General features: G+C 41.2%; 1 protein-coding gene across 2 annotated transcripts; it reads left to right on the plus strand.

Annotated features, from left to right (window-relative positions):
- The first annotated feature begins 7,799 nt into the window (after nucleotides 1–7,799).
- Nucleotides 7,800–11,568, plus strand: mibp2 (muscle-specific beta 1 integrin binding protein 2). Of its 2 annotated transcripts, XM_031831308.1 has the most exons (8): nucleotides 7,800–8,601; nucleotides 9,117–9,207; nucleotides 9,477–9,525; nucleotides 9,705–9,891; nucleotides 10,494–10,565; nucleotides 10,680–10,786; nucleotides 10,939–11,033; nucleotides 11,263–11,568. In XM_031831308.1, the coding sequence occupies exons 1-7, from the start codon at nucleotides 8,576–8,578 to the stop codon at nucleotides 11,022–11,024; spliced, it is 618 nt and encodes a 205-aa protein (XP_031687168.1). In that variant the 5' UTR covers nucleotides 7,800–8,575; the 3' UTR covers nucleotides 11,025–11,033; nucleotides 11,263–11,568. The 2 variants fall into 2 exon arrangements, with proteins under 2 accessions (XP_031687168.1, XP_031687169.1); XM_031831309.1 differs by lacking the exon at nucleotides 9,477–9,525 and having other exon boundaries at nucleotides 8,322–8,601.
- The last annotated feature ends 680 nt before the right edge of the window (nucleotides 11,569–12,248 follow it).

Below are 12,248 nucleotides of genomic sequence, written 5' to 3' on the forward strand. Positions count from 1 at the left end.
TTGGACAGGCGGGTAGGTGCAGGTAGCGATCGGTTGAAGAGCATGCATTTAGTTTTACTTGTATTTAAGAGCAATTGGAGGCCACGGAAGGAGAGTTGTATGGCATTGAAGCTTGCCTGGAGGGTTGTTAACACAGTGTCCAAAGAAGGGCCGGAAGTATACAGAATGGTGTCGTCTGCGTAGAGGTGGATCAGGGACTCACCAGCAGCAAGAGCGACCTCATTGATGTATACAGAGAAGAGAGTCGGTCCAAGAATTGAACCCTGTGGCACCCCCATAGAGACTGCCAGAGGTCCGGACAGCAGACCCTCCGATTTGACACACTGAACTCTATCAGAGAAGTAGTTGGTGAACCAGGCGAGGCAATCATTTGAGAAACCAAGGCTGTCGAGTCTGCCGATGAGGATATGGTGATTGACAGAGTCGAAAGCCTTGGCCAGATCAATGAATACGGCTGCACAGTAATGTTTCTTATCGATGGCGGTTAAGATATCGTTTAGGACCTTGAGCGTGGCTGAGGTGCACCCATGACCAGCTCTGAAACCAGATTGCATAGCAGAGAAGGTATGGTGAGATTCGAAATGGTCGGTAATCTGTTTGTTGACTTGGCTTTCGAAGACCTTAGAAAGGCACGGTAGGATAGATATAGGTCTGTAGCAGTTTGGGTTCAAAGGGGGATGACCGCAGCTGCTTTCCAATCTTTGGGAATCTCAGACGACACGAAAGAGAGGTTGAACAGGCTAGTAATAGGGGTGGCAACAATTTCGGCAGATAATTTTAGAAAGAAAGGGTCCAGATTGTCTAGCCCGGCTGATTTGTAGGGGTCCAGATTTTGCAGCTCTTTCAGAACATCAGCTGAATGGATTTGGGAGAAGGAGAAATGGGGAAGGCTTGGGCGAGTTGCTGTTGGGGGTGCAGTGCTGTTGTCCGGGGTAGGAGTAGCCAGGTGGAAAGCATGGCCAGCCGTAGAAAAATGCTTATTGAAATTCTCAATTATGGTGGATTTATCAGTGGTGACAGTGTTTCCTATCTTCAGTGCAGTGGGCAGCTGGGAGGAGGTGTTCTTATTCTCCATGGACTTTACAGAGTCCCAGAACTTTTTTGAGTTAGTGTTGCAGGAAGCAAATTTCTGCTTGAAAAAGATGTGATGAGATGATGATGAGATAGTACGGGGAAGAAATCCTGAAACATCCAATAAATTTGAGGATTCTTTGAGGATTCTTTCATTAATTATTACATGTTTGCATAGGGAATACAGCTCCTATCTCCTTTGCCTGATATGTTTGGATTTGCAGTGTGTTGTGTAGCTACTAGAGTGATTAGGTCATTTGAATGTGCTGAGCGCTTTTGTAGCAAGGATGTGTGTGTCTCAAATTGCCCCCTATTATGTTTATAGTGTACTAGCCATTTGGGACATTAAGTAACATAAACAGATAGCCATGGCAGAGTGGAGAGGAATCATCAACATTAGTATCCCAGGGGAAATAGGATGAAATGTTAAAGGACAATTCTGATTCTAAAAGATTAGAATAAAGCTCTTAAAAATGCTTCTTTGTGACATCACAGGGAGTGATTAAAAGTAAGACAAACAGTGATTTTCAAAACCTGCAACGAGTTTATAGCCAGAGAGAACCCATTGGGCACAAACTGGTTGAATCAAGGTGCTTTCAATGTAATTTGTCAACTTTTAGTGATGTGGAAAATACATTGGATTTTAAAATAATTATCAACCATTGTTTTGATGGTGAAATTTCATCCACAGGATTACGTCACCATGGTAACCAAATTTCAACATAGATAAACCTATAAACCTTCAAAATATGTTGAATTTGTAACTTTAAAACAACGTCAGATCTTCAACGTTATAGACACAAACAGATAAAAAAAACTATAGGCTGGGCAGCACCTCCTTACTGGAGAATGTATCTATCTACAGCTACCATTTGGTCTCCCATCCAGGGTTTTAAGATTCACTGTTTCTATTGAACCCATTCTAAAAGGGTAGGTTTAACAGAGGAAATTAAATGTGACCATAATGTATCAATTATATGTCATTAATGATACTATTTAGGACTATGTAGCATTAGCAAAGTCATCAACAGCTATTGTTTCAATTCAACTAAAATTAGACAATTCAATAGCCTAGGGTTTATTATTTCAAAAAATTTATATTTAGTGATATTGAATTGTGTTTGGTTGTCAACGCAACCAAAATCAACATTTGAAGAAGATGTATCCTCTGCTTAGACTAAGTCAGTGGCACAGATGTGACTATCCATCTTCAATTCCAGTTTGTTTTCAAATTAATAATTGATATGATGGATTCATGTCTCCATCTCAACCAAAAACCAAAGTTAAAGAATGGGACTACATCATATTAAAGTGAATTTAAAGTTTGATTTAGTCTTATTCTTTCACTTACATTTTTGGATGAGATGGAGACATGAATCCATGTAGACATCTATGTCTATGGGAACAAGCACTGTTCATGACTCAAACTGTTCACACTCCTTGGAGAGAAAATGTTGCAGTTTTAAAGCTTATTTTCTTGCTATACATTTAGCTATATCTAATGTTTATTCATGTGATATGAGTGACTCAAACATTACAACAAAATCTGTTGGCTGAGAAACCTAGCTGACATGGGCTAGTTGACCTAGCTGACATGGGCTAGTTGAGCTAGCTGACATGGGCTAGTTGACCTAGCTGACATGGGCTAGTTGACCTAGCTGACATGGGCTAGTTGACCTAGCTGACATGGGCTAGTTGAGCTAGCTGACATGGGCTAGTTGACCTAGCTGACATGGGCTAGTTGACCTAGCTGACATGGGCTAGTTGACCTAGCTGACATGGGCTAGTTGAGCTAGCTGACATGGGCTAGTTGAGCTAGCTGACATGGGCTAGTTGAGCTAGCTGACATGGGCTAGTTGACCTAGCTGACATGGGCTAGTTGACCTAGCTGACATGGGCTAGTTGAGCTGGACATTTCTGAGAAGTTATAAATAGCTCTCTCAGGTATTTATTTAACCTTTATTTAACTAGGCAAGTTCTTATTTACAATGACGGCCTACCCCAGCCAAACCCTAACACGGACGACGCTGGGCCAATTGTGTGCCGCCATATGGGACTCCCAATCACGGCCGGTTGTGATACAGCCTGGAATCTAACCAGTGTCTGTAGTGACACCTCTACCACTGAGATGCAGTGCCTTAGACCGCTGAGCCACTTGGGAGCCCAATGACTGACATGACAAGAGGGAGAATAACTGATGATGCACTACAATTTCAAAATTGCACCTTGTGCATTCTACTATTACAACCTTCTAGAGTAAGTTGAAAGCTGGACTGAGTTCATTAAAAAAAGAACTGTGCCCTACAGTTTGGAACCACTGCAGTAAATAGCATAAATGTAAGGCTATTTTACAATCTAACCTAACGTTTAACCTTAAAGTGAGTAGCACATCCATGGCCACATTTTGAGGTTACTGTAAATATACACTTCTTCTTATTCAATCAAATAAAGCGTGCATGTTGAAGATAGCATGCAGAGGTATTCACAGGTCTGTGGAGATCTTCACAATTGCTGTAATAATCTGTGCAGAATCTCAAACAGTGTTGATCACTTGCACCATGTACTTTGAATGTAATCTCAACTGTAATCCAGGTCATTTGGTTCTGCTATTAGATGAAGCACAGGGACAACACAATCTGTTGTATAAATAAACAAAATATTTGACATTGTATTCTCATTTGAACTTTGCTGTGCTTTTAAATGGTTAAAAGTGCAGTGATAGACATTTTGGTGAAAACTAAACCAGAAATCTGACATTGTTTGGTTGTGCTTTTAGATGGTTCCAAGCATAGTCATAACACATTGGAAACTCAACTTATGGCTTTCTTTTTGAGTGGGTGAATATAAATTGCAATCTCATTGATCAATGTCTCAACCAAATATTACCCAATTATCCACATTGGAATTACCTGGTGTGCTCAGTAGGAGGGTGTTTTCTTGCTCCCCATATCACTGTGAATCTTATAGTGTTTGAAAATCAATGATTAAAAAAAAAAAATCAATTTTGATGATGTCATCGAGTAGAACTTGTTTACTTTATTTTATTCTACAAAATGTAGAAATGTGCCATTTTAAAATATGTAGACACTGGTATTGGAGATAGGTTGAAAAGTGGTGGAATTGCCCTTTTAAGAATGTAGAACGACAGAAATCTGATTATTCAGCAGAGCAAGGCTTCATTTCATTGTAGACTTCTGGGACTGCAAGAGATGCGTTTTGTGTGTGTGTGTGTGTGTGTGTGTGTGTGTGTGTGTGTGTGTGTGTTCTGGGGGCTCGGCTCAGAAGAGGAACACAAAGACCTGATAGGTCGGTCTAGGAGGGAGGGAGGCATTGGGGGGGAACAGAGAGGGACAAGCTGTACTGTCATCACTCCCTCACTCGTCGGGCTCCACAACTATATAAAAAATTCATGTTACAACTATCACACTGGTAACAATGAATATGGATGGCAGTCAGCTGAATCAGCGCCACATGTCTCTATATAGCAGCATGGCCATGGCATCTGTCCCGCTGCCAGATGTCTTCAGTACGTACCAAATGGTACCCTATTCCCTATAGTGCACTACTTTTGACCAGAGCATTATGGTCCCTGGTCAAAAGTAGTGCACTATATAGAGGGAATGTGGTACCATGTGGATCCCTGGCGTAAACATTGACCATGTGCTGCTGCTGGTGGTATTGCTGCTGCTTGACCACAGGGCTGTTGGCTGGCCCAGTTTTTGTAGAAAAACACACAGTGGGTCAGTGAACTAACTATATCACATGCTACGTTCATTCTTGTTGGCATCTGACGCACTTGTTTATCTGTGAACAAAGAATTGGGAATGTAATATGGATACCAGTAAATCATTATATTAGAGAGAGAGTCTTTATAACACTGTGGAAACAATCCCATATTTGGTGGAAATATGGAACACAAAGCAGAGAGGCATTCAGTTTCAGAGAACTCTTTCCTCCCATTCAGTCAGGCGTTGTGTACTGAAACGGGAGCTGGGCTGTCTAGGGATGCATCTGAAATGGCACCCTATTCCCTACACCCTGGGCCCTAGTAAAAAAACTGCACTGTGTAGGCAATAGGGTGCCATTCGGGACACAGGATAGAGCTGCTGGACATTCCCATGTTGAACACTCACACACACACACTATAATATCCTCTATCTCTCCAGACCTGAGTAACATTCTGTGTGTGCATATTATTTAACAGTAAAATCAACCATAACTGTAGCTGATGGTCATGTGTATACTGTGAATAAGCCATACACTACATACTCCACACTTACTGCATATGCTCCTGGAAACTCTCACTCTCATTGGTCGTTCCATGTCATTTCAGCAAGCCATTCAGCACCCACCATGTTAGATTTTTCTTAAATCGTTGTTGTAGTTAGAAGAAGATAAGCATTCCTGCAACATTATTTTGTTGAAATATAATTTGATCTCTGAGAAATTAAGAAAATTGGCCATTTTAATTTATAGCATTGATATAATATTCAATAAATATAGTACCTAACATCCGATTTTTGACCAAACCTTTTTCTAACAATGAGTAAGACATGAGGAATCCGAAGAAGTTGTCAAAAGCCATACACAGACCCCCCCCCCCCCCCACGTCCCACGCTAATGACACCCCAAATGTGAGTACATAGTATTAATTCTCTATGTTTGACTAGTAGTACGGAGCTGAGGCTCAGTGTTGTTTATTCATACTATGTTATGTATTATCAGTGAATTTGGTGATGTTTTAATCATTGAAGTTGTTGGGTTTATGTCCCATCTGACATCCTGATATTACCAGGTTCTGACCACTACATGGTGCTGTTCTCCCCCACATTGTTCAAATCAAATCAAATTGTATTTGTCACATAAACATGGTTAGCAGATGTTAATGCGAGTGTAGCAAAATGCTTGTGCTTCTAGTTCCGACAATGCTGTAATAACCAACGAGTAATCTAACCTAACAATGTTAAAAGAATAGTTCACACAAATTACATATGACCAGGTTATACCTAGTTTCCACGCTCAGTTAGCAGTTGAAACAGTGGCCAGGTAAACAAAACCAAAGCATTGGTTGCTGTTATACCTGGTCCATAAATTGCTTACAGGTTAAGAAAAACAACATGTATATAACTTTATAATTTGGGTGACCTATCCCTTTAACAGTTTCACTGAGAATACATTACATTGGATGAATAAATAATATTCTGAGCTGCAGCTCCATACTACTGGTCAAACATAGAGAACTGATACTACAGTACTATATACTCATTGTTGGGGTGGGATCAGAGTGGGGGATCCGTGGATGGCTTTTGATCACTTCTTTGGATTCGCCATGTCTTACTCATAGTTGGAAAAAAATTTGGTCCAAATCGGATGTTAAGTAATATATTTATTTAATATTATATACATCTTATAAATTAAAATGGCCAATTTGGGTGCAATCAATTATCTTAATTTCTCAAAGATCAAATTATATTTCAACAAAATAATGTTGCAGGAATGCTAATCTTACCTGTTTCTAACAACAAACTATTTTGGGAAACAATCTGAGATGGTGGGTGTCGGAATCCTATTTTTTGAGAGGAATGCATTCAGTTTCACAAATAAAACATGAAAGTGTTGGGAAAGGAAAGGCTAAATGTTTTAAGGAGCTAACCCTAAAGACCAAGGCACTCTAACCAGAATTGTTAATTGGTATATTCTGTTTTGTCACAGAATAGAAATGGATAAAAGTGGCTATAAATGTTTACACATCCTATCTTGGTATTTTAGTTGTTAATAGCTTGCTTTTGATGGTCAATGTCAACTTTAACAAGGAAAATGTTTTTTAAAACAAAGTATGTCTCTCAATTGATATGTAAGACAATTAAGTCCCTGTAGCCATGAATGGCCACAGCCGCCTCACAACACAAGTCAGAACCGGATTTTATTCATTTTATATCCCAAATGGTACCCTCTCTCTTATATAGTGCACTTATTTTGACCAGAGCTCTTTGGGCCCTGATCAAAGGTAGTTCGCTATGTAGGGAATATTGTGCCATTTGGGAAGCAAACATACTGTTGGCAGCCAACTACTCATAGCTGAGGTTCTGAGGGGGCAGAAAACCATCTGTAGGAGATATTTTGGTTTCAAACCTCAAACTGTGTCACATTGCGGAAAGGGTGGATACTAGTAAACAAAGCGACGAGGTCAGCAGGAGAAAGTGAAGAGAGCAAAAACATGATGCAATTAAAAATAATTACCTTTATCTTATTATCTTGGGTGTTCTAAGACAGTAAGTACAGGACCAGTCAAAAGTTTGCATAGGTAATCACTTACTCATTCAAGGGTTTTTCTGTATTTTTACTATTTTCTACATTGTAGAATAATAGTGAAGACACACAAACTATGAAATAACACATATGGAATCATGTAGTAACCATAAAAATGTCAAATATATCAAAATATATTTTATATTTGAGATTCTTCAAAGTAGCCACCCTTTGCCTTGAGGACATCCTTTGCACACTCTTGGCATTCTCTCAACCAGCTTCATGAGGTCGTCACCTGGAATGCATTTCAATTAACAGGTGTGCCTTGTTAACTTAAATTGGAATTTCTTTCCTTAATGCATTTGAGCCAATCAGTTGTGTTGTGACAAGATAGGAGTGGTATACAGAAGATAGCCCTATTTGGTAAAAGACAGTCCATATTATGGCAAAAACAACTCAACTAAGCAAAGAGAAACGACAGTCCATATTTGCTTTAAGACATGAAGGTCAGTCAATAGGGAACATTTCAAGAACTTGCAGTCGCAAAAAAACATCAAGTGCTATGATGAAACTGGCTCTTCTGAGGACCGCCACAGGAAAGGAAGACCCATTACCTCAGCATCAGAGGATAAGTTCATTAGAGTTACCAGCCTCAGAAATTGCAGCCCATATAAATGTTTCACAGAGTTCAAGTAACAGACACATCTAAACATCAACTGTTCAGAGGAGACTGTGAATCAGGTCTTCATGGTCAAATTGCTGCAAAGGAAACACTACTAAAGGACATCAATAAGAAGAAAAAGAAAAACATGAGCAATGGACAAAGTTATTTTTTTTCCTTTTTCAGACAACAACAAAATCTCAATTTTTTGCAATAAAGTTTTATTTTAATTGGCTCTAGAAAAACAGGTGGGCGGGGAAAGCGGGGGTGAAGATTTCAACGCTTCCTGATTGGCTGTGGGTTTTATGTTTCTGCTGGGACTGAAGTGTTTATATAGCCAATCACCGTTGAACTGGCAGTAAGTGTAGTAGTGAGCCTAGCAGTTCATTTCTCTCTTGGTGGAAGCACACAGCGAAGTGACATCGTCCAACCTTTCACCATATTCTGAAATATGGAAGAATCAAGTAGTTAACGTTTACTGAACCTTCTCTTTTGAAGCTTTCTTCCGTCTGATCACTGAGTTCCTAGAGGGCTGACCGGTCCTGTTTTTTTGACGTTTTTTGCAAGTTTCCTGAACTTTCACTGTCTGACAAGATGAAGTGCATTATCGGCATCGGAGGGTGAGTGTCTTGAAATACCGGTAATATAGCCTACTAGGCCGCAGCACGTGGGGCTGGGCGGGTTCCATAGGAATACGGCTTGTCCGTTATCTTTCTGTCATCGTGGCGACTTTACAGCTCTTCCCTTTTCAGCACTATTAATTCCATTGTCTAATAAATACCCCAAATATGATTCTGACATGGCCTCATCGCCCCGGGAGCGAATACCAATATATTTATAACCCATTCTGTCTGGCGAAGAGGTTCGTTTCCGGTTGTGACAATGTAATACGTGTGCAGCCGTCATTAAACGTTGGTGTACATTGTAACGAAATTCACGACAATAATGTTGCCAGCGTCGGGCGATTTAACATTACAATGTTATCTGCGGCGCTAAAAGAATACAAACGTGTGTAAATCGTTATCTGTCCCTCTGCCCACTAGTTGCCATTCATATGTCATGTCAGCGACGTTGTACAATACAGCGCCCTCCCTCGTGGTGTTTTTACCATATGTGATTGTGTATGTCTTTACAGCGTAACCAACGGGGGAAAGACCACCCTCACCAACAAACTGATCAAGAACCTTCCCAACTGTTGTGTGGTTCATCAGGATGACTTTTTCAAGGTGAGTCTCTTATGAGTGTATTACTATAGCTATTACTGTTGTTATTATGTTAGTCGTTATGCTAGTGATAGAGTAAACGCACATTGCACATGGGCTAGATTCGTCAGAGCTTTGAATCTATATGGATGTCATTGCTTGGATAGGAGAACAGGTATTTCCTTCAGTGTGTGTTGGGAGAGAGGCGTGAGGGAGGGTTGGCAGACCCTGAGGTGTTCATATGGCAGAATGTTAGAATGTACCTGGGTACATCTCATTCATGTATGTTTCAGCCACAAGATCAGATTGAAGTTGGTGAAGATGGCTTTAAGCAGTATGATGGTAAGACGGGTTCTTTCTGGAAGGGTTGGGGGGGGTGAGTCTGTGTGTGGGTGTGTGACACACTACTACTTAATACAATCATGCTCCTTAACCTAGAAGGTGGATTTTAGCTGTATATCTGTCAATTTCTCACTGTCTCTCTCCCTTCATATGCCTTTTTCTTTCCTTCATCCCTCCAGTCATCACTGCCCTCGACATGGACGCCATGATGAGTACCATCTACGCCTGGCTTGACGACCCGGTGAAGTTTGAAAGGTCGCACGGCGTCAACAACACCTTGGATACCGAGATTCTCCCGGAGTCTGACCACAGGGATGAGGGAACTCACATCCTCATCGTGGAAGGATTCCTGCTTTACACCTATGGGTGAGGACTCTTGTCTCTCTCCCCTGCTTCCTCTCCTCCTGCTCCACAACTCTGGGTGAGGAGAACAGAATGTGTTTCTGTGTCTCTCCTTCTTCCTCTCCTCCTGCTCCTCAACTCTGGGTGAGGAGGACAGAATGTGTTTCTGTGTCTCTCCTTCTTCCTCTCCTCCTGCTCCTCAACTCTGGGTGAGGAGGACAGAATGTGTTTCTGTGTCTCTCCTTCTTCCTCTCCTCCTGCTCCTCAACTCTGGGTGAGGAGGACAGAATGTGTCTCAGTAGAACATCAGTAGTTGTAGATCTGGTTCATTTAGCAGCTTTGTAGTTCTATGTAAAGTATGATACCACAGTAATATAGTAGTAACACCAGTACACTTCCTCAATGCTTTGACTCTTTCTTCCTGTTTAACTAAGTAACAAGCATGTCAAATGAAATGCTTTCACACCTATGAGTGAAAAGCCTGTCTGGAGTGTCTGTTCTCTCCCTAAAACTCTGGGTGAGGGGCCGGTCCATTCCACACAGGAGTGAGACGTACTTTCATCTGATTCGGTCAACTTGTAAAATGTATAAAACTATAATATTTCCAATTCTGTTTGTTCCTGCAGACCTTTGATCGACGTACTGAACCAACGCTATTTTATTTCCATTCCATACGAAGTATGCAAAAAGAGGAGGTGGTAAGATAAACACTGAAACACGGACATATCTACCTGAACATCCAGCTTCTGCTGCTTTACTGTTGTGGAGGAACCTTTCAGCTAATCCCAGGTGTGTGTGTGTCCTGTGTGCAGCTCAAGAAACTACAAGGTACCAGATCCCCCGGGTCTGTTTGATGGTCACGTCTGGCCCATGTACACCAAACACAAGATCATCATGGAAACATCAGGAGTTGATGTTGGTAAGTGTTTGGTTTGTGTGTGTGCACAGTATATCCGTGCTCCCATTAAATCACGTGTTTGTGATAAGTGTGTGTGTGTACACGGCATATCGGTTCTCCTACTTGTGTAACATCTGTTTTCATGTTACTGATGATTTGTGTGGTGTTTACAGTGCAGCTAGATGGAACTAAGGCAAAGGAACATCTGTACAACGCTGTCTATGAAGACGTCCTGAACAACATCCAGAAGTGTCTGTAAGCAACAAAGGTACGTTTCCTTCCTGTCCCACTCTCATTATTGTCCCCCCCCCTCATGTCAGCCTCAACCTTAAAAACATCACTACCTGTCAATACTAACAAATAGTTGTATGTAAATAAATGTATCGCTGTGTTTTGTGAGAGGATTTTGTTGTGTAAAACAACTAATACTTGTGCGTAAAAGTATACTTGGTGTATGTGTTGTATAAGTCACAACTAATAGGTTTGTGTTCTTCCAGGTCAGTCTATCGGCTAAGAGAAGACTATATCTGCAGGAGGAGATGGAGAGGTGTGCCTTGCCTGAAACATTTCTACGTCTTTCTGGCCTGCAGCTAGCAACACTTTCTACCAGCTGCTGCTGCCACCGTGTCATTACTATTTTGTAGTGTAAATTATTCCCTGGCGTTATATGCAGGAATGGTTTTATATCCTCCATATTTATTTCTTTGTTACGAGCCACCAGGCAGTCGGTCACAGAGATGACAGTAGAACAGAGGGTTGCAGCTCAAAGCATAACACCAATAAACAATCCTCCTGCTAAAACACTCTGTTGTCTTCTATAACTGTTGGTTTCTACTGTATTATTCAACCTGTTGACATGAAGCGCATCCCTATACTGTTGGTTTCTACTGTATTATTCAACCTGTTGACATGAAGCGCATCCCTATACTGTTGGTTTCTACTGTATTATTCAACCTGTTGAAGTGCATCCCTATACTGTTGAAATGGACCAGGATATGAAGGTTTCCTCCAGTTCTACTGGACATAATGGAGTTTAATCCCATGACTCTCGCTCCAACTAGACACCTGTTTACTGTGGTATGACTTCTAGTTCCGCTTCCACCTCCCATTGGCAGTGTGTTTACATCTGACTCAGACACATCCCCAGCCAGCCAGGGCAGAGCTAACTGCTCGTTGTGCTTTTCCCTTTTCAACACGGTATTTTCTTAAACGCTGTAACCTGAGGCGGGACACCACTAAACACAGGTCCTCGCAGCATCGCTCGCTATCTATCCCCCCAGCAACAGTTGGCGCGGGTGATAGCAGGGTGTGGTCACGAGACTACCCTGTGACCTAGACAACCAGTAAGATCTGCTTCACCGGAAAATCTCACTCTCAAAGTTCATGACGTGTTGCTGCTTTTTTCTCTGAATTTAGTCACACTGTACAGTATGCTTATTTGTACAGAGTTTTGACTTCATAGATAGTAGATTCTAGAACTTCC

Source organism: Oncorhynchus kisutch, linkage group LG8 (genome assembly GCF_002021735.2).
Source record: "Oncorhynchus kisutch isolate 150728-3 linkage group LG8, Okis_V2, whole genome shotgun sequence".
In the NCBI taxonomy this organism is placed as follows: domain Eukaryota; kingdom Metazoa; phylum Chordata; class Actinopteri; order Salmoniformes; family Salmonidae; genus Oncorhynchus; species Oncorhynchus kisutch.

Excerpts from the sequence above, each read along its gene's own strand:
- mibp2 (XM_031831308.1), top strand. The coding sequence starts at position 8,576 with ATGAAGTGCATTATCGGCATCGGAGG. Across the intron at positions 9,526-9,704 it reads TGGCTTTAAGCAGTATGATG|TCATCACTGCCCTCGACATG; the intron begins GTAAGACGGGTT and ends TCATCCCTCCAG. Across the intron at positions 9,892-10,493 it reads TTCCTGCTTTACACCTATGG|ACCTTTGATCGACGTACTGA; the intron begins GTGAGGACTCTT and ends TTGTTCCTGCAG.